The sequence below is a fragment of the Rhipicephalus microplus genome, chromosome 3 (genome assembly GCF_043290135.1).
Source record: "Rhipicephalus microplus isolate Deutch F79 chromosome 3, USDA_Rmic, whole genome shotgun sequence".
Lineage (NCBI taxonomy): Eukaryota > Metazoa > Arthropoda > Arachnida > Ixodida > Ixodidae > Rhipicephalus > Rhipicephalus microplus.
This window is the reverse complement of record NC_134702.1, coordinates 19964210-19986959: the sequence shown is the minus strand read 5'-3', so window position 1 is coordinate 19986959 and position 22750 is coordinate 19964210. Positions and strand designations below refer to the sequence as shown.

At 47.6% G+C, this 22750-nt stretch overlaps 1 protein-coding gene and 1 long non-coding RNA gene across 2 annotated transcripts; one reads left to right on the top strand and one right to left on the bottom strand.

Moving 5' to 3' along the window:
• Positions 1-4237: 4237 nt before the first annotated feature.
• LOC142803621 (uncharacterized) lies at positions 4238-7095 on the bottom strand. The gene is made up of 2 exons (XR_012894197.1): positions 6671-7095; positions 4238-4544 (listed from the first exon to the last, which is right to left on the bottom strand). It is a non-coding gene; the product is annotated as an uncharacterized LOC142803621 (long non-coding RNA).
• Positions 4369-18963, top strand: LOC119163549 (uncharacterized). Its single transcript, XM_075889021.1, has 4 exons — positions 4369-4595; positions 12594-12845; positions 15957-16512; positions 17558-18963. The coding sequence occupies exons 1-4, from the start codon at positions 4383-4385 to the stop codon at positions 18112-18114; spliced, it is 1578 nt and encodes a 525-aa protein (XP_075745136.1). The 5' UTR covers positions 4369-4382; the 3' UTR covers positions 18115-18963.
• The last annotated feature ends 3787 nt before the right edge of the window (positions 18964-22750 follow it).

Genomic DNA, 22750 nt, shown 5'->3' with positions numbered 1-22750 from the left:
TCCAAGAACAAAGTGCAGTGCAAACGACACCTTTTTCACTGTATACAGCGGGGAAAAAAAAGGCGTCTTTGGGTGTCATTCACATCCGCGCAAAAACAATTACCTATCCGACGAGGTTTACTGGGGCAATCGTTGGGCGCACTGTGTTTACCGGTAACAAAGTGCAAGCGGATATCGGCGCGACATAGCACTCTCGATCGGGTTGTGATGCGGGCACAGTTCTCAAAGCCCGGTAGCAAATGCATGACAGAAATATGCCTCAAATACTCCCGTTTGTATAAGAGCGTAAAATCTTGCATTTTGAGTGTCTTTAGCTTGCGCCGTAATAATCGTAATAACTTTCTCTCAAAGTGGTTCTAAGAGAGAGAGGAACTTAAAAGGGAGCCCCGTAAATGTCTGCATCACGGTGCGACACCTCAACAGTAGCTCACAAGGGATGGGGGTGAGGAGGGATTCAAAGAATAGGAATAAAGGTAGAGAGAGAGAGAAAAAGGATGCGCTAAGCCAGCGAGCGAGGACATATAGAGGGGATAGGGGAGATAGGAAAGATGGAAACACGGTCACAGGAGCCCGAGGACGGGGCACCACTTGCGAGAGCTCTTGTCGGCGTCAGGAGATGGTGTAGGGCAAGTCTAGTAGGTCAGAGCTATGCTGTCGTCGGAGGTCGGCGTCAGGAGATGACGTAGGGCGAGCCCAGTCGGCCAGAGCTACGCTGACGTCGGAGATCGCGAGGGCACAACCGGTCGGCACGGAATGCAGCAAGCGAGACCCAACTTTCTCTCATTTGCCTAGCGTTATCGTGGGCAGAGATCAAGGGAGGGGGGGGGGAGGAGATCATTGTGCTTTGAGTGACTAAAATAAGTTCGTCGTTGTTGGGATCAAAATTTAAGAACATTATCAAAGCAAGGTTCACTACGACTTGTTGTGGTCCGTATTCTGATATGATCACTTTCAGCCGTAGGCCTGCGCGGAGCTCCCCTTCAGCGGGAGGGGGGGGGGGGGAGGGCGAGGTAAATATGAGGGGCTGATTTTGTGATTCCCCCCCCCCCCGCCCGTGCGCACGCTTATGGTTTCAGCGCCAGCGTGGCTTTGCGGGATAAAATGTCACGAGTCCATTGACTGAGGTCACTATATTTGCCCGCCTTGCCTCAGCCAGCCAATCAGTTGACACGGAACGACGTGTAAGAAATTAAGTGGTCGTCTCAAGAATACAGCTCCATGTCTAAAAAAAGATCCAGCAGACATGTTGCACGGCTGATGCGGGAGTGCACCCCCGCGGCTGACGCCTCCTTAAGGGACAAGAGGTGTACCGTTAAATCAGTTTTGATAGACAAATCCTTCTTTCAGAACAACGTTTTCACTGATTTCGCCATCATGGGTTATTTATTCTAAGAGAAGATGAAGGTCAAGGTTTCATTTCTGAATGCCGCGCCGAAACTTAGGCACGTGGTTGTCAGTGTGACGTCACGAACTTTAAAGCCTCTTTACGGTACTGATGAGAACCGACGGACAATGAGGCCAAGGTAAGTATAGGGGATGTGATTAGCAGTAATTACAATGTATATGTGAAGAAAGAAAAGAGGACGAAAAGATAGCTTGCATCCGGAAGGGATCGTACCTGCGACCTTCGAGTAATGAGTCCGATGCACATCATTAAATAGAAAACAGATGCGTTCTTTTGCTGTCACATATAAAAACACCTCGACTCTATATGATAGACAGGAGCGTTTGTCTTTTATCTCAAGGCACAAGTTCTACAACCAGTATAACTAACAAGCGCGTAATGAACATTTGCGGTACGTCAGAAGCAACCCGTAGCGTTCCGTACAATGCTCGTGCATTTTGAGACGACTTCGCAGGCGTCACTTCACTAAGAGACTTTCTGCTCTCTCACAGTACAGTACAAAGTACTCTAAAAAATTGGACATTTTTTTTTCTAAACACGGAAAATATTTTGTTGCCATGGCCTCATCAAGTGTGAGACTCACGGGACGGCTTAGATATGCTTTCCCATAGTAGAGTACCTCGTGCTGTAAATCGTTAACAATTTTTTTAAACACACAGTCTGGGCCGGTAACTTACCTAATCGGGACGGCTCAATGCTCTCCCATAGTTGAAATTGTTAAACACTTTTTCTAAACGCTTACACTTTTGCACGTTTTTTTACTGTTTTCGTCTCATGATATGCGACCGCAGCAAGTGCTGCGGCTGGGACAGCTTTCCGCTCTCCCATAGTAAAGTACCAAGTACTCTAAGTCGTTAAACACTTTTTCTAAACACTTCATTTCTCTTCATTGAAATTGTTTCAGATTTTAGAGCAGTCAATATTAATGGATAGTTCGCTCTCTTTAAGTGTGAAGATATTCAAATATGTCTTTTGAAAGGCAAATTTTTCAAGGGTCCACATTTGCAAAGGGTGTGTCAACCCCTCGTTCAACCCTTACGCAATGGTGCCCCCCCCCCCCTACAAAAATATTTTTTCGCAATGGCATACTGAGCAAAAAATGATCATATTTGAACCCCGATGATTTACACCACTGCTCATAGTAATTAATCTTTCACGATTCCAAAATCGCAATTGCTTGCGGCATGAAGAGGCTTTGTTTGTAAGAAAAGGCACAAAAAAGAAGTGCACTGGCGACGCCATCTTGAAAGTACCGCACGGCGTCTGTAAAAAAAGGAAGTACATCGCACTCTCAGGAAGTCGACAAGTTAACATACCAAGTTTCAGGAAATTTCGTTGCGCTGACATCGCCCCATATGCGAAAGATTTGTTTCGAAATCTGGAGATTTGGCGCGAAATTCGAACATGAAACAATGACCTCGATTTTCACCCCTATTAATAAACCTACAACGGTAAAAATTAAAGATATTAGAGTTCTAACTTCTCGGAGTACAGTTCAGGAGTCTAAACCGGTTCGTTGTTTCGCTTCGGTGTCCCTTAAAATCTTTTCTCGACCGCGCAGGCATGGATGATCGACTACCATATCGCAACACGGCTTTCGCGGCTGGTGTCCCCGAAGCTGCTCCGACACCGTCTCTGCCCGCCAGCCACCCGCATCAGCCGACGCGAAGCGTTGGCCATCTTCCCGCAGCCGCACGCTTCGACGGGTGCGACGGCAGCGCCACTGCTTCGATGCTCGCGGCAGCTGCTGGTGACGGCCTCGAACCACCCCACGGCCCGGATAAAAAGAAGGCTGGACGCGATCAGCAGGAGCTGCTGAACCACCTGCTGCCCGCGCTGACCACGCTTCAGTGCCCCGTCTGCTGTCGGCTGTTCCTCAGCCAACGCGAAGCCGAGGAACACATGAAGGCGAGAGATAATATATATATCGCGTACTCTCCCGGAGGGACCTCCTCTTCCACAACGATCGATGCATGAATGACCGTGAATTTTCATGAAGCTGAGCGGGAAAAAAAAAATGTATGTGGTGATACTTTTAGGATAATGACATCCGCTGTAATAGACGCGTTTACATTCGTCACTGCAACTTTCCTTGTTGCTGACCAAACCACCGCCTCATCCACACCCCTACAGGCACATACTCTATCCCTTCGCAAGCGTCGGAGCTAAAAGTCCACTTCATCACACCCCTCCCCACGAAAGAAAGGAAGAAAAAAAGAAAGAAAGAAAGATAGAAAGAAAGAAAAGGTAGAAAGAAACAAAGAAAGAATTAAAGATAGAAAGGAAGAAAAGCAGAATGCAAATAAAGCGTCTCCTTTTATCCGACAACAACCACCGTAATCAGACTAGCTTGCGTTTCCTTTCTTGAAATAATGCCAGCTTCCTTCGTCGAGGCGTGGGAGTCGCTCCTGTAACCAAATGACCACCGTATTCATGCAGAAGCGATCCCAACTGCGCCGAAGCGGTCGTGGAAAGCAACTGGCCCCCACACTTAGACCCCCTGGTGGTTCTCGTTGTAGAACTGGATTGTGCCGTGAATGAAGTTGTTTCGCTCTCTCCTTGCAAACTCGGGGCTCCCCGAGCACGATATGCTTTCTCGCGCTGTTTGCTGCTCGTGACATGAAAGAATGCGGTGATCATGGCGCACAAGAGGGACGATGATCATTGTTGTGGGAAAAACAGACCCCAAGAGCACTGGCGCAGCCCGGGGTTCAACCAACTTCGCCCTTTCCCAACATTTTTTTTTTTCAATTGGGCATGTGTGTATAATAAACATGCACACATACAAACGCAGGCACGAACATGCACGAATATGGTAGAACACCCAGCAACTTCGGAAAATATATTTATTTCTGGCAACGCTAATGCTTGGAAAGGTAACTCGATCAGTTATGCTGTAGTAACTACTAGTTTTCTCGCGCTATGCAAATATGCTGGCTGAATTGGATTTCGCGCCCAGGTTCACGCTGCCGCCGCCATGGCCACCGGTGTTCCGTACGGTCAACAGGTGGCGCCACCGGCGGTGGTTGCGCAGCCGTTGTTACGTCATCGCCAGCGCACAGCCGTCGTCGCCGCTTCAACATCGACCGGGATGCACCACTGCTACGTGTGCTCAAAGTCGTTCGCCTCCGCCAGCAACCTGCGCACGCACATGCTCTTGCACATGGACAAGAAACCGCACACATGCCAGGTGCTTCTTCACACCATTTACTTCGCATTTCCAGACACAAGAGACACGACGATAGTTATAGCGCGAGAACGGAACGACGACAAAGAGACGAGAAGGAGACGAAGGACACGAGCGCTGTCCTTCTTGTCTCTTTGTCGTCGTTCTGTTCTTGCGCTATAACTATCATCATGTCATACCAACTAGCCCAAGCTGCCATACTTCTAAGTTACAAGAGCCACGTTGAAAAGAAAGGACATGCGTTGGCTCGCAACTTGTAACGCGGTGATTAGGTCTTGGATGCCTCACGAAGCGCAAAAATTGACCTGTGGCGCGCGTCGACGGCCTTCGTTAGCGGCGTCAGGACCAGCGATTAGAAAAAAATAAAATACCATCACGTGATGACGTCATCATGCCACTGACACACCATTGGATGACGTCATCACATGACGTCATTTCTTCGTCAAATGTAGTCATATCACGAATGCAGTGCAAAACAAGGTGAGGTGCATACGCATAGATTGCGTCTTACAAAGCAGAAAAGCTTGTGGGCGAGTTTGCATGGATTGATCGTTGCCGAAGGGCGCGCATGCACTGACGACTGAAACAGACTGAAGAAGCCGACACAATAAGCGCTCACCCTCAACTTTTGCGTCACGTTCTCTCTTCACCTCCATCGTAAGTGGGTGCTCTCTCGTAACGATGAGTGGTCCTGAAGCCATTGCAAAAAAAAATACGCCAGCTGCGGAAAGCTTTGAGAAGGGCAGCGGGAAGTTCAGTACGTGGACTTCGAAGAAAAAGGAGATGGGTGTCTCCTTTGATCGCGTGAACTGAGGCGGTTACATTACAAACCCCGAGAGTTTTCTTTTTCAAGTGTCCCTTGTCATTGGTGTTGCTAAACATCGTGAATTAGTACCAATGACGAAATTAGGGGGGGGGGGGGCTACCCCTTTATGTGCTCAGGATGGGGCGACAATCCCCGCAAGAGACCACTCTTGAAAATTTGTACTTCACACATCGTATTTCGGAATGGCTTGACACTTAAGTATAGCGCGTCCAATATTTCTAATGTCTTCTATATAATTTAGCGCGTAGTGGTGTTCGATGCCTCTCAGCAGTGTGAGATTACTGAACTCGCAAGTGCCGCTCGATCGGTTTCAGACAGGAGAACAATGCAATCACGTGAGTAAATGACCCATGTTAGTTTTTCACTTGATTTCGAGGGACGATTTTAAATTTTATACGAGTAAAAATAAAACAAGTATTTATAAAAACAAAATGCCCGACACGGCAAGAAAGTGTGTCCCCATTTGTGATTCTCTGGATTAACGGCACTGATTCGTGGGTTTAGAAAAAAAGTGGTTAATGGTTTTGAGTACTTGGTACTCTACCATGGGAAAGCATAAAGCCGTCCCGTGGGGTTCACACTTGATGAGGCCACGTCGACAAAAATTACTGCTAGAAACCCCCCGCGCAGCTTCAACGGAGCACCGATTTGTGTGTTTAGAAAAACATGTTTCACAATTTTGAGTACTTGGTACTCAACTATGGGAGCGCAATAAGTTGTCCCTAAATAAGAATCAGAAACCTGTTCTTCGTATAAACTTGCCAACCTTTCCACTTCTTTGCGTATTGATAGCCTGCCACGGTATAGCGCAACAAGGTAAAATTGGGCCCAAATATCGCCCCCCCCCCCCCCCCCGCAAGCACCCGAGATGGGAAATTTAGCAGCTCTGAGAAAAAAAAAAAAGTTTGATGTCCCAACTTTTCGGGCCCTCTGAGCACGTTCGTATTATCCAAAATTAAGAGCCGCAATCACAACATCGAAGTTAAAGTGGGACTTTTAGCTCGTACTTTTTATATTTTTTAAACATAAGAACGGCGTCTTTTTCTCGGGCGCCTAATGTAGTAGGGTGGGGTGGTGCTCTGTGCTTAATTCTCCGCCCCTCCAATGTGTGCTTGCACGGCCGCTGGATGAAAAAAGCACACGGTTTCATCCAGCGACCGTGCAAGTACACATTGCAGGGGCAGAGCATTAAGCATAGCTACCACCCCTCCGTTTCATCCAGCGGCCGTTGTACTTGAATGCCTGTACGTACGTGTGCAATGGGTCCATTTTCGCACTTGTCAACAGACCCCAGAGAGGCGGCGGGGACCATTTTGGTAGGTAAAATAGAATAGACAGTTTGCATTGCAAGAAATAACTAAATGACTTGACCAAAGTGGGCGTACTGTACAAAAAGAAAATAAAAGGGGGAAAATAATGAAAGGCGAGAAACTTGAGACATACGTAGCATGCGCAATTCAAGCAGCTTTCTCAAGTCCATCGACACCCGAGCCTATCTGTGACTGGCTATAAATCTCTTGCGTCTCAGAACTACAATAGAAAAGAAAAAAAAATGGTGTGCTTATCGCACACGTGTCGAAGGGTTTTTGGTTGCTAGACTTACGTGCAAAAGAGTGGCTACTTGGCCTGGTTGGTATTGCATTTTTTGAAAGAAATAAACTTCCTTAGCGCGCAGGGAACGTTTTCAGGAAGAAGATAAAGCCGAGAGATATAGGACAGAGAGCGGACAGAGTGCGCTCTGTCCTGTCTCTCGGCTCTATCTCTCTTCTGAAAAAATTTCCTGCGCACTAAGGAAGTATATTTCGTTAAAAAAAAAAGACTTACGTGGCATCGCCATACTGCTAAATATTGGTCTACACTCGCAGCGCGTGGCAAGATGCTCCTGCGCATGCGTCGAAATGCGCAAACGGGTGCGAACGCGAACTTTGCACAAGTCGCCTATCGGACGATGCATGTCAGTGCTTCGTCAATTTTTGACAAAGCACTGCGTAGCGCGGTTAAATTTTCAGCTCGTCTCCTCGTTTCATGCAAGACGGGAATTCGTTACTTGCTTCTACGCGTTCGTGCGCACTCCTGAACTTTTGCATTCGCCAGCCAAAAAAAGGTGTGTAGAATCGTTCACATCCTCGTCCGGTGGTCAATTCCATTTGTTTCTTCTTCTTTTTTATTTTGTTCGTTATCTCGATATACTATTTTGCTGTGTATATTTACTTCTGATAAGCCATGCACTCAATCCAGCTGCAGCGCTGACGGCGTAGTGCTATGTAGAAAGAAATAAACGAACCAAGAAAGAAGGAAACAAACAACTCACCGGGGTGCCTTATCTATCGGTTATAAGACGACGGGAAGGCTAAAGCCATCTTTTTTCCTTTTTTGCTTCTTTTTCGTCGTCCCAGTCGTTCGTATCGATCCTCTCTTCCCCACGAAAGCTTTCGTCGTGCAACTTGGCTCTGTGGCGCAGCCAGAATGGCAGGCGTCGCGGTTCTTAGTATTTTATGGCGTCGCAGCTTTCTGTATATACCTCATGCAGTTTCGAAGAACCGCCGCCACGTTTGACCAATCGACGCTGTCGTGGGATTACGTCGTTGTGTGACGTCGTGGCTCGACGAAGTCACGATGACGCGACACAATGTCATCATCACACGGCTCCATTTTCTGGCGTCACGAAATCTGGCAACCTGGGTCGTCATATAACGTTAATGAGGTAACATAACGTCATCACGCCGCTATCTCCGATCATGTGAACTTTTGCATCGTCTGTGTTGTCGGCTACGACCACTTTTCGCGTTTTGTGAACCGCTTGAGTTCTGATTCAATGGGGCGGCGTCGTGAGTTGTAAGTTCATTGGTGGGGTATCGTGAGGCATCCAAGTTCATTGGTGAAGCAGCCACCTAAAGCTTTCGCTTTAGATTCCTCGCCATTAGACTCACGTTAGCCAAGCATTATCCTTAAGTTAGTTAGTGTAGCAATACGCGAGCATATACGGTCGTAGTATCAGGCCAGGAGTATTTATGATACACCTGGTTACACGAAGTGGGTGCCATGCAGGAATCTCTGAAAGACGTTCTCTTCACATGCAACCGTGTTCAGTGACTGCGGATGAGTGTCCACCCATTTCAGCGGCATGTCAGATACGTGCCGCACACCAAGAGGCCGCATATAGGAAGGTAAAAAGAAAGAAAGACGATACGACGTGACCTATGCACCTGGATGTCCTGCGCAGCATCCTGATAATCTCGGCGCAACGCGCGGTGACTTTGCGACAACTGCGAGATGGCCGTCCTTCACGCGTGCTGAGAATCCGTGATGTGGCATACCGTGTTCTGCACTTCGTTAGAATAGGAGGGACAAGAACAAACTTGAACATGTTTTTTGTATATTTATTTTGATTTTCAGTTGGATCTCGTCGATGATTTCATAGCAAGGAACGAAATTATCAATGAAAAAACTCCTTTTTTTATAGCTAGGGCCATCAATTGGCATTGAGAGATGATTGCGCAGTAAGTTCAGATGTGTGTATGTGTGTGTGTGTGTGAGAGAGAGATAATAAGGTCCAGCTGAAATTTAGACATATATTATGTCGCATTCCCAACGACAGTCACCTGAGAGAGGAAAACAGCGAAAAAAATCTATAAAAAAGCTGGTTACGGCTTAACGTCCTAAAACCATTATATGGTTATGAGAGGTCTCCGGAAATTTCGACCTCCTGGGATTCTTTGACATGCACCTAAATCTTAGCCCGCGGGCATCAAGCACATGGTGGTCATAGGGGGCGATAGGGTAGACAGAGAGAGACAGAGAGTGTTGCTGAAGAATTTGATTTAAAAAAAAGCACTTATTTTCTTTACTCTTCATAGCCACGGGCAATCCCCCCCCCCCTTTCCCCCTTTCCGGCTATTGGCCTGCTAGTGAGAACATCGAAACGAAGGTTAGGTTAGGCTAAGTTACGTCTTTTGTATTAGCCTGTTGTAAGAGCAAATTATCAACATTGGCTGGTACCTGAATTGATGGAGTATAAGCACTAGGCAGAGCGCAAACTGTGTTTCTTTGAATTAGTCAACGTCGTGATTTATACTTCTTGTTAATTATGGTTTACTATGGTAGTCTGAATGTCCCACTTTACGCGACTATATACGCAGAGATGTTCTCCCAAGTTTTAGGAAAAAGAAATGAAATAAAAATAAAATGCTAGCACAGCGTCTGTTATATCGCTCTCGCGGTAGCAGAATAGCTGCTTGCAGGGCAGCTGTTTTGTCGTGTGTGGTCGCTTTACTTGAAGGAAATAAATATTATTTCACTACCTTTTTCTTACGTACTATCGTTTTGACATCTCGGGAGGTCGGTGTTAAACGCCTTCAAGTGTACATGTTGCGCCAGGGAAACAATATATTATAAATCTCTGCCCCCCACCCCCCCCACACTGCTACCATCCTCGTCAACGTTTAGCCCATCCTCAAGACCACTGGCTCGCATCACACTTCGTCATTTTGTTTAGACTTTCCCGCATTAAATGACAACGCATTTTAAATAAACACGCAGACACACACACACACACACACACACGCGCGCGCGCGCACGCACGCACACACACGCGCGCACAAACCCCAAACCCTGAAGTTTGGGAAATACACTGCTGCTGCATGTCGACCTGTTCAATCCTTAGAAGCTAATCGGTTTGTTTATTGCACTTTCATGCCGCACTCATTAGGTTTTACCTCTGTCATTGTTTTTTTAACTAATTGGTTTTCTAAAAAGTGAACTTGGGAAATTTTGCCTCTTCATTTATGTTAGATTGGCTTGAGCCCGTTATACCTCCTGGCGGTACGGGCTACCCCCTTTTTTGTTTAGTTATTTTCATATATAGGGGGCGAAAAAAGCACACGCAAACACACACACACACACACACACACGCACACACACACGCACGCACACACACACACACACACGCACGCACGCACACACACACACACACACACACCCACGCACGCACGCACGCACGCACACACACACGCACACACACGCACACACACACGCACACACGCACACACACACACACACCCACGCACACACACACGCACACACACGCACACACACGCACACACAAACAAACAGGCGCGCGCGAGAGATAGCGGCGGATGAAGAGCTAAAGAGAATGAGAGAGACAGAGGAGGGAGTTGTCGAGGTCACGTGTTCCCGGGGGAGCGCGCGGGCGGGCGACGTTAGAAACGCTAATGAACCTGCGCGGAAAACCGGCTTTGACCGCGGAAACGACGAGCGCTGCAGTCATGGGGGCCAAAGTGGGCCGGAGGTACGCACGACACCGTGTTGCTCCTACAGTGTAGTTGTAGAAAATAAAAAAGAGTAGTAGCAAAGAACAGGATGAAAGCTACGGGTTACAGAAAATGGTGCAAGTAGCAGCAGCCCCTCAAAGGTTCTACACGGGTGAATAAGGGTGCCTTCTCGCATGGCTATAATTGGTCATCTTTTTCCGTACCGCACGCGCTTATGATTGATACACGATTGTGCATCGCCTTGCGTGTTGATTACTCTCTCTACTATACACTTCGTGACTGGCTGAGTGCTTAGCTGACGAACGAACAATCAAACTCACTGGCTGTTCGTCTCATAATAGTTTACCGTACCTGTGAATCATTGGCAAACTGCATAGTTGATGAGCGACCGAAGAAATCTGCTCACTGACAGGTTTGTAAAGTGGCTACCTCAAGTCATTAACTAGTCAACAAGCTACTGCAACTGCTAGTTGACTGACCATTAATAACGCATATGCTCTGTGTGGTTTAAACTAGCGAAAGTGAGCTGTGTGGCCGGCTCGTTCAGCGGCTGCCTCACTATCTCAGCATAAGTAACAAATCAGGCGCACACTGCATTGTCGACTAGCCAACTATTGATAACAGCCAATGCATATGAGTTCGGCGGAAACCCGATAGGTGGTGGTAGGGTTAATAAACAGAAAATGGGCAATAATGCTACCCGGTAACGGGTGGTTGTGTATTTTTCCTTTAGATAACAGCTAACTAAGCCCCGCAACATTCCGAGAAGTGCCCCGCCCCGGAAATGAACCACCCTTGTTTTCAGCACGATTTTCTAGTGTTTCAGTAACACGGACATATAACCCCAATCCTGGCGGTATAATCGTCCCTTTCGGTGATAACGTCCTTTAAGCGACCTGGTATATCAGCCACCACAGACTTCCGCATGGTTCCCCAATAGGCGGTGCCACATATCCCCTCCCTCGTTGATTCTCCCACTAGTCGGGTCCTAAAGAAAACAAGCTCCACAATGGGGGGGGGGGGGGGGGATACAGATGGGAAGTTAATGATGTTGAACGTAATGATCAAAGGAGGCGCTTAGCTCTGTCCCCGATAAGGGAGACAGAAACAAGCGCCTTCTCTTATCTCTCGTTTAATACACAGCCACTCATATGTATCATTGGTCCCTGGTCCCTATTATCGTCAAAGAACGTCCGTAGCCATATCCACTGGCATTAAAAACGACTACAAGGGCAGAGTTGTCACCCCCATCATTAATTAAGCAACTCCCCATCGTCTCCCCCCCCCCCCCTCCTTCAAAATTCAAAAAATCTGACCGGCCTCGGTTGATCAGAAGACGAAGAGCTTCATGCATGGCTTATTCACACTAGTCTTCATAGCTATTCATTGTAAATTTTCTATAACTCTTTTTCAATAGATAACCTCACGGGCTCTTTTATATATCCACCGAAGGCGACTCGGACGGATAAGGCATCTTGTTCCTCTCAGTCAGTGCATCGATTCTCCCCAGCCTCCTTCCGAAAGTGCTCTGCACCTAAAACGGTTCCGCACTGCACCTCCGGGATCCGAGGGAGGCATTGGAGGCATTTCGCATCTTCACCTGGTTTTGCACTGCCTCCATGATCGGCTCACCGTTGATAAAGTGACGGCGTCACGCACTGAAGTCATCCTGTGACGTCACATCATGCGACATCATATCAACATCATGATGACGTCACGTTTTGGCGATTTGTGACGTCGCAGTGAGACATACTGTTGACGCAGACGGCGCCTAATATTCGCGTTTCACTAGGGTCTCTTGGTTGCCTGGCGCCAACCTGGACTCTCTTCCTTATTGATCCTCCCCGATAGCGTAATGAAAATCAACTGCGTCCCCGAATGCAGGTGTGCGGCAAGAAGTTCAGCGCCTCCTCGAACCTGAAGGCGCACGCGGTTGTACACACGGGAGAGCGGCGGTTCCAGTGTGCCGAGTGCGGCAAGGCGTTCGCCACCTCTAGCCACCTGAAGACGCACCTCGTCGTGCACAGCGGCCGGCGGCCGTACCAGTGCGAGATCTGCCTGCGCGAGTTCTCCGTCTCGTCGAACCTGCGGTCGCACATGTTCATCCACACCGGCGAGCGACGACACGAGTGTCAGGTATATACATAGGCGCACGCACTCGACGATAGAGGGCGCTGCAAGTCGAGGAGGGCAGGGGGGTGTAAAGTCCGCCCTGTACATTGAAATGAAGGGAGGGAAACGCCGCGACGATCCCTCCCCATGAAAGGGAAATATATACGCATTCCTATGAGTATATACGCCAATCTCTGCTGGTTTACGTTTTGCATAGGTTACAACCTAATAAAAAAAAGTGCAGTCCCCATCTCCCCTCCCCCTTCCCTCCACAAAACCACGGGCACGAATGCCGCTCACTTGTGACAGTCGTGCTAGAGTGCTTCCGCTCGAATCGTAAAAGTACTTTTTTTCGGCTAATGTAAATACTACAGTAGTTAAGCGTTCGTCGTTCTGATCTAAAACATTCCGTTTGGCTGAGAAGCAATGTCAAATTTGCTCCCTTACGATATCCACGAAAGCGTTCAAGTTCCCGTCTTAAAACCAGTGGCGCCAACGTGTTTGTACACGGAATATCAATTATCTAAAACGGGGTTGCTTGACGGTTCACGTTGTGAAGTCTAACGCCTCGTGGGCCCTCATTCTTATCAGGAAGAACGGCCAGGTTATTGAATAAGCCCCGCCGCGGTGGTCTAGTGGCTAAGGTACTCGGCTGCTGACCCGCAGGTTGCAGGATCAAATCCCGGCTGCGGCGGCTGCATTTCCGACGGAGGCGGGAATGTTGTAGGCCCGTGTGCTCAGATTTGGGAGCACGTTAAAGAACCCCAGGTGGTCGAAATTTCCGGAGCCCTCCACTACGGCGTCTCTCGTAGTCATATGGTGGTTTTGGGACGTTAAACCCCACATATCGATAGGTCATTGAATAAGGCATGTTGTGTGTTGGGCAGAGACTATACCATAGCCTAAACACGTAGTTGATTACACGTGCTCTCAGTACCATAAAGTAACATAGTAAACATATATACTACGTTACTCTATGTCAGTACTATGTACTCTGGATCGATGAAAACCTTTTTTCTAAGCAGGACGTGTATTTTTAATCTGCGACAGTTTGTTGCTCTCCCATAATAGAGTACTATGTACCCTAAATCGTTGAACAGTTGTTCCGAACACCAAGTTGCTTGTTGAGGCTCACGGAACGGCTTTATGCTATCCTATAGTAGAGTACCAAATGCTCTGAATTGATAACCACTTTTTCCAAACACATGATGGTGGCTACTTCTGCTTCTGTAAAGTGGGACAGCTTATTGCACTTCCATAGTAGAGTATACACATCGTACTATAAGTCGTCAAACATTGGTTCTGAACACACGCAAAATCATGAACAAAGCACCAGAAATGCGAACATAAGCTCAGTCAATCCTTGCAGTCCTATTGGGTCTGTTTATGCTCTTACAGTACGGATGTGCATCAATTTGTGTGTCATGAGGACTGACGGCTTTCTCCTCTCCCATAGTAGAGTACCAAGCACTCAACATGAACATGGTTAAAAATTTTTTCTGTACAAGCTGCTCTGTTCCTTGCAGTTCGACTGGGAATGTTTATGCTCTAGGGTACTGAGTGCTCAGAATCGTTAAATGCTTTTCTCAAACACATACTCCAAATCGTTGATTGATACGTGGGGTTTAACGTCCCAAAACCACCATATGATTGTGAGAGACGACGTAGTGGAGGGCTCCGGCAATTTCGAACACCAGGGGTTCTTTAACGTGCTCCCAAATCTGAGCACACGGGCCTAAAACGTTTCCGCCTCGGAAATGCAGCCGCCGCAGCCGGGATTCGATCCCGCGACCTGCGGATCAGCAGCCGAGTACCTTAGCCACTAGACCACCGCGGCGGGGCTACTCCAAATCGTTAAACACGTTTATATGGTAATCTAAATCGTTCACTATATGTATACTTGTTTTAAAAACACTGGTACTCTAAATAATGGAAGTTATATGTTCCGGATTTTGGTCAATAATTTATTTACTGCCCCTTCTGTACGCACGCCTATTGTGTATAATATCGCTGCTACTGGCGCGACGCAGCACTCCCCTCTCACGAAAATTATTTCTGGCAGCGCCCTGCATAACACGTATACACGTAGCTTATAGTTTTCAGATGCAATTCAAACTCGAGGTTATCGACGGCAAGCGTGTGTGTCAATTGCCCGCTTCCATTGTCTTATGAGGGGGTTTGCACTGGCTCGACTGTCTTCCATGGTGAAGAACGTCAACTATAGGCCAACTTTCTGTCGTTTTTACTCAAAATTACAAACAGCGCACGAAAGACGAATGCCAAGCATCCGGTTTTGCTACGTGCTAAGCTTCACCAATTTTTTACTCATAATAACGAACCAACCAGCCAGAATCTGCAACCCACTTTAACAGTATAACTTGATACCGCATCTTGAAATGAAATGAATGAAATAAACAGATTTTATTTCTCGAGAGAATACAGAAAAACGAAGCGAAGCTAAAAGCCATTCGGCCTGACGTGGCTTCGCTACGCGAAAAAAGTTCAGCAAACAGTGCTACATTGAATAATAGTTATCACAATACAAGGAGCAGCATAATAACAGAAACACAGAAATAGCATAAAAGCAAAAATAGGTGACATATAAGTACAAAAAATAGGCTGCATAGACACACGGAATCAAACATCGAGGCTCTTTTTGTTACATATCCAAAAAAAAAAAAACAGATACATATTGATATATTCATATAATACACTCACATATTAATACATACATCTGCCCATATGTACGTACATGCTACTGTATATAGACGCGTTTTGTACCTGAAGGTGAGAGCATATGTGGAACCTAGCCAGAAGTTTATTGGAAACATGATGTTTACTATACTCAATTAATGAGGAGATGTTTTATGTGATATTCGAATTGCGTTAATGAGAGGTTAAAAGTGATTGTTCACCTAAATGATTTATAAGCAGTGTGACACAATCTAGAATTTTAAGAACGGTTTGCACATTTCACTTTACAACGTTTAGAGAGTGTTACCCGTACGAGTTGATTTCGAAAACAAAAGGGTAATCGAGAATCGGGCATATATTATTTATGTGTGCCAGCCCACGATCAATTTAACTAACAGCGCGGCGCCCGTCACCGCTGCGTGCTTCCGACACGCCGCGCAGGTGTGCGGCAAGCAGTTCACTTCGTCCAGTCACGTCAAGACGCACATGCTCACCCACTCGGGCGAGCGTCCGCACAAGTGCGACCTGTGCGCCAAGTCGTTCGCCGTCGTCAGCAACCTGAAGGCGCACCGCAAGATCCACCTGGGACAGAAGGACCACGCCTGCGACGTGTGCGGCAAGCTGTTCTACACGTCGAGCGACATGAAGTCGCACCGCACCATGCACACGGGCGAGCGGCCGTACCAGTGCGACGTGTGCCACGAGCGGTTCGGCAAGCGCTCCAACATGAGGGCCCACATGCTCACCCACACCGGGGAGCGACCCTTCCAGTGCGGCCGGTGCCCCAAGCGCTTCGCCAAGGCGTCCACGCTGCGGACGCACACCGCCAAGTGGCATCCACCGCAGGAGTCGGCCGTCGCGACGCGGTCCGCTTCGGCGTTGTCGAAGGACGGAGCTAGCGCCAGTACTGCGGCACAGACGTCGTCGTCCTGTGGCGAACCCTCGCCAACCGTTAAGAGCATGCATCACTACACGACGACAACGACGAAATCTACCGGTACCGGACGCCCGCTATCTATAATCTGTCTTTACATTGATGAGAGTGCGAAATGCACGCTGAAATGTGATCACTGTTAAGTTTTATTCAGACACACATGAGTGCGCGGAATTGCCCGTTAGCATGTGCGTGCGCAGAATAGCCCTTCAGGGGCGGGGGGTGAAGTCGAAGGTTTATAGCGGCGCCCGCCTCTCTAATTGGTAAATTATAATCAGTAAGCCATATTTTGCCCCCCCCCCCCCCCAGGTGACAAAGGGGAGGGGCGCCCTATCGCCTCCTTTTCGGCCCCGTTGGTCGAGTTCACAGACGATATGCTTCACAATTGAAGAAAATGAAACGATCATGTGCTTCATGGGAAGTTAACAGTTCTTGGATTGCAACGTCAAGGATTCAGCTGCCATTATCGTCGAAAACCTGCATGTCATAATAACGCTTTGCACGATATAAGGTCCAGGCCTGATTGAGTAAAAGCAGGGAGGCAGAGTTCGCACCCTCCTCTCTTCTCACAAGTGATTAGGAGGGGGGAAGGGGCTTCCCCTTTCCCCACCGATATCAGCGGTAGTGCGTGTGGAGACAGCAGTCGATTAATTTGCAATGTAGTGGCTGAACAGTTATCTCTTACGTAGATCCACGCACGTGCCGTATTGATGATAGCTGTCGCCTCTTGCCTTTTATATATGGGCAGATAAGTATTTGTATGCACTTTCTTTTCCACGACAGCGCACCTTTTTAGATTAATTGTTTGCTGGCAGTAGCGCAGTGAAAAATATTCTTTTCGTGGTTGAGACTGGGCAAAAAGGGTGCGGGGCAGTCAAGGATGCTTTTTGTATGTTTGTGTTTGCGTTTATACATGCTATTATAAGCGCGTCCACTGATTGGGGGGGGGGGGGGGGAGGGGGGAGCCCCATATAGTCGCCACAATTTGGAGAGGAGGTCCTGTGTAGGGGAATCCTGCGCACGCTTATGTGGTCCCGACTTCCCTATCGTGTACTTGTCTTTGGTCGCCATTCTTTCGCTACAGTTGTTGCTCCTGCGCGCGCTGCAGGTGCCAGCAAATCACCACCGTGCATAACTTTAGCCGTCGCTGCTACTGCTGAAGACAAACCCACGACCAAGGAAGCTGACACACGTCCCGAGAACGCGGCCCCGGAATCGCCACACCCGAAGGAAAGCGGTTTCGGTGTAGACACCAATGACTTCGCCAGTAATCATCGGGAAGGACCGCGCGGTCCACAGGGCTGCGATGCTGTTCCTGCGGACCACCTCCAAACGGAAGCTGGCACCCCCGTTGTGGCCAACGGCTGCCGTGCTACCAGCAGGAGTGGACGTGTTGCGGTCGATTCCTCGAACCCGTATACGCCGCTGGTAGCGATTCCTATCGTCGTAGCCCCAGCGGGAAGCGTCCGTACAAAGAAAGACGGTGACGACGCGTCAAGGGGTGCTGCAGCTGTCAAAGGCCGAGCTTTCGGCGTCGCAGTTCCGCAGTCCGTGCAGGCTCGTGCAAGCGGGCTCGCGCTCGGAAGAGAGTCTCGCGGGGCTCTGAAGGCCCTCATTGTGAAGGTCGAAAGCGCCGATGCGGAGACTGTTCGCACGACCAGATGAAAAAATAGACGTCCACGCATTTTTTTTTTTTGGCGGAGTCGAAAACGTGTGTAAGAACTTCCGTTCTGGGTTTTTGGAAACTTCGCCGCACGTCAGAGGCTGACGGCGGGTTTACAGGTCGCTGCCAGGGATCATGAGCTGCGTGGAGACGCGTCCTTGTCTTCCACTCCCCTTATTTGGGCTTTCCTTCCTTCATTATTATTTTGAATGTGTCAAACGCTGTTTATTTTCTTTCTTTCTTTGTTTTTCTTGTTTATGAAAAACTGAGTGGGAGGTAATGAAACTCCCGAAAATCAAGGGAACTTCAGATGACATTCCTCGTGGGTCAGTTCAGTGCATGCGGTTACGTCACAAGCTATAGCTGAACGAGAAAACGCACAGGAAAAGGGGAAAAGAAAAAGCACATCAACTACGGGAGTGCCATAAAAAAAGAATATATTGTTTCGTGTAGCCTCTCTCTTCTTAAAGTTCTTGCCTTTTTAAACGAAGCGTGATGAACAGTGAAAATGGCCACAGGCTACGTGCATTCGGTCAGAAAATATCGCATGGAATAAATTAGGTTGGGAGCTGCGTGCAGCACAACTGGAGCTTCAAAAAGAAAGAAAAAGCTATAACATGCAATCGCGAAGTGCGTGCAGTGCCTTCAAAGTTGCTCATGCACACACAGACACACCCGGCCCGGCCAACGCGGCTCGGAGGTAACGTGTTGAGCCATTACCGCCATGAGGCTTCACGGTGCGTTGGCTTGCCAAAGCAGAATGCTCTCTCCCAGTTCATTTTTCTCGTTCGCGTGAACCAGTCTGCCGTAACGTCATTTCCTTTGACCATCGGTGTGTAGAGGGGTGAGGGGAGGGGGGTAGTCATCTGAAAGGATCGGGCGCGAAGTCGGCCCCATACGTTGACTTAAAAAGGGGGGGGGGGGGGGTTCTGAAGAAGCTTTGCACCCCCTGAAGGCGAACCCTGAGCACACGAATGACTTCGACTACAAGTAGTTCAGTCATACTTATTCCTTGGTGCTGGGGAGGACTGCGCATATCAGCACTCTGTAATTTGCCGTCGTCCAGCTGACCGCTCATTACCGAACATCATTACCCCAACTGTAACCTAGCAATCAACTTGGAAGTGTGGCAGTTTGGGCTAGTTGGTATGACATGACTATAGTTACAGCGCCAGAACACAGCGACGACAACATGTCCTCCCTGTCTCTTTGTCGTCGTTCTGTTCTCGCGCTATAACTATCGTCTAGCAATCAAGTTGCGTCTTGACGCCACGCAACGACACATATAAGTAAGAAATCGTGGGGACCAGCGTGAGGGTTTCTCAGCGATGTTCTAGAGTAAACTTCAGCCGTTGAAGGCTTTTAGTTTTTATTTATTTAGACGTGAAAACACGAGAAGACAGTGAAGGCGGACTACATCGGGAACCACCAAACCGAAATGAATCCTTCAATCACAAAAGAGACGGAACGAAAGAAGAATCCGAATTCAACGATGGTTCCCTAGGTGCGTCCAGAATCTTCTCTGGGCTGTTACAAACATGCATTGGCCCTTAAAAATGCACTACAGCGATTAGAACATGTGTCTTGTTAGCAGTGCGTTGGCTGACAGGCAACAATGATGCGCGACAACCCCACGGTAATATTTGGAAAAAAGCTTTTCTGGTGTCATGGTGCCTTTACTGGCAAAAGGTCGGCGACCGGAAATGGTCACCGACCTTTTGGTACCGTCATACTGTAGCGTATTTACGTACCGTATTTATTCAGCTTGCTAAAACTCTCTACTCATACATTATTCACATGTTCAATACCCTCTAGACAGGGGACATAAACGTTTTTAAGGGGGCTCTTTAAGCCATTCATTATGGTACATACAAAACGAAAACCAACGAAAGCAAGGAATTTCTCACCTGCCATTGTTAAGTGGTGCTTCTTCTGAGACCCATAATTTAGCGAAACGTCTCCCCAACTCCCCCCAATTTTTTTTGTTTTCTTTTTATTCATGAAGTGCCTTTTCCTTTTGACTCGCACAAATCGTCACGGTGGCTTCTTCTTCAACCGCACCCCCCGCTTCCACAGTAGCCCTCTCATCTTCCTTTGTTAAGGAAATCAGTTCAGGTTTTCAAGAAAACAAGTCCACTCGTCGAAACATCGGTTTGAGCACACAATCGTATTTGCTGTTTTTTTTTTTTTTCACGTGCGCTTCTGTTTCGCTGACCGGAAAAGAAGTGCTCCTGCTCGAGGACAATGCAAAAAGGGCTGTACAAACACACGTAAATAAAAAAAGAAAGTCTCTACAGGTGATTTCAAGATAAACTTGAAGTTTGGCGACGATGAAGGTATCAACAAAGACATTGATTGCCAATAGCTCCAGCACATCAATTTTGATCTAACATGAAGATAAAGAAACGCTGTTTCGAAACCGAGTTTACTTAAGCAGACCGACCTAAACCTAAGCAGCTGCCTCTTTTGAACGCAGATGCAGTAACTGACTTACATTGGTCTATATAAATGTATGCGCGTGGTCATACCGTGACGTCACACGTCTCGCTTTACGCGCTGTCGTAAACGCTATACAGGTGCAGCCATTTAGAGCGGCAGCTGCATGGAAAGCACTACTTGTGCTCTGTGCGTGAATATGCTTTTAGGAGATGTAGCTCGGTGATTAGATAAATGGGCGAATATTCGTACGTGTGTGCAGAGATAGTGCGCATCGCCTTTTCTCAACATTGAAACATTATCTGGGGTTTTGTGCCCCGAAAGCACGACGTGACAATGAGGGACGTAGTAGAGGGCGGCGTAAATTTCGACTATGTGGTGTTTTATTAAAGGGCCCCCAAACAATCTTCGAGAATACGAAGAACGAGTGCCTTGTTCTCTCCCAGCACCTCGTTTTGGCGGGGCAACTCGTGACGTCAGCAATTCGTTCACGTGACGTCAGGATGAAACAAGGTCTCGATTGTTCGCTATGCGAGATATATCTGTTATGAATTCCAAAAGGACTTGCTTTTGGGCTAGTTGGTGCATACTTGGTGCAGAAAAGACTGAGGCACACACACACAAAAAAAAAAAAAACATAACGTGAAGCAGGAAGAGCAGGAGAGAAGACAGAACAGCGCCAACTACGAACTGTTTAATGACCGTCTAGGAAACGCACTGGAAAGAAGACAAAACCGCGCATGCGTGCACAGCCAACAAACATCGCACAGCGTCATGAACAAGGCACTAAGTTATCGGAGAAATGCGTGTGATTCTTGGTAGGAGCAAAAAACAAACAGCTAGAGAGCTCTTGGAAGCCTATTTTATCAAAAGGGCCCGATTGTATCAGTGATACATCTATTGCGTTGTACGCAACAGAAATGCATTTTTCGGGTAACTTAGTGCCTTGTTCATGACGCTGTGCGATGTTTGTTGGCTGTGCACGCATGCGCGGTTTTGTCTTCTTTCCAGTGCGCTTCCTAGACGGTCATTAAACAGTTGGTAGTTGGCGCTGTTCTGTCTTCTCTCCTGCTCTTCCTGCTTCACGTTATGTTTTTTTTGCGCCTCAGTCTTCTGCACTGTTATGAATTGTCACCTACGCTGCTTTGCTTGTTCTCGCACGACTATCGCGCGAGATAAAGCGGTTTCACTTCTTTCTCTGCGTTTGCGACCGCGCAAGCGGAGACGGCGGAGTGTGTTCGAAAAGCGTGGAATCCCGACCGATCCGATGCTTTGCGCTGACGTTCCGCGTGTTACCCGAATAAGTGGAGAGGAGGAGATGGCGCTTGCAGGAAGGGCAGTGAAGGCGAAACACAAGAGTACTGTCTCGCCTTTGAACTCGGATGCGGTTCAACCACGGTGAATACAACGCACAGTAAGTACTCGTGTTTATCCACCGAAAATGCGACCGCAGATGCCGCGTTTGAAAACGTGGTTTTCGTGTCAGCCGCCGAGCATCGTTACCCACCGCGATAGACATCACCTTTTCTTTTCAATTTCTTTTTTTAAACTTTTCGTTTATTTGCCTGTAGATAGATTACTTCATAAGCGCCTGCACCCCTTCTCGACGACTCAAGTTATCCCAAGTGTTATCGAAGTTATATCCAAGTGTTATACGCAACAAAGGAACATTCTCGTTGAAATCGTTGCGCTGTAGTGGCTCTGGTTATAAGCAACAGGTGATAAAAGTTTACGATACTTCAGATGTCAAAAAAGAAAAAAAGAGAAATATAGGTGAATCGTCGCTCAGCAAGGAAACGTACCTTTATAATTAAAGGTTTCGGTTAGTTTAATCGTTTCCGCGTATCGCCGTCTGGCGTAGCAAGATATTGCAGGAGTGAACACATGCATCAAACGAATATTAGATTAAACAACAACAACGGTTTCGGTTAGTTTACTTGTTTCCGCGTATTGCCGTCTGGCGTAGCGAGATATTGCAGGAGTAAACGAATGCATCAAACGAATATTAGATTAAAACAACAACAACACTGACAGAAAGGCTAACGAAAAAAAAAAAGAAAACGGAATATCAGAGGATGATAGTTGATTGATCAATGTAATTGGGTGATTGCTCTACAGTTCGTAATGTGGTACGGTCACTTCATATCGGAATAACATGTGGAAGAATTCGATATCCGAATAAAATCATTATATGAATTGAAA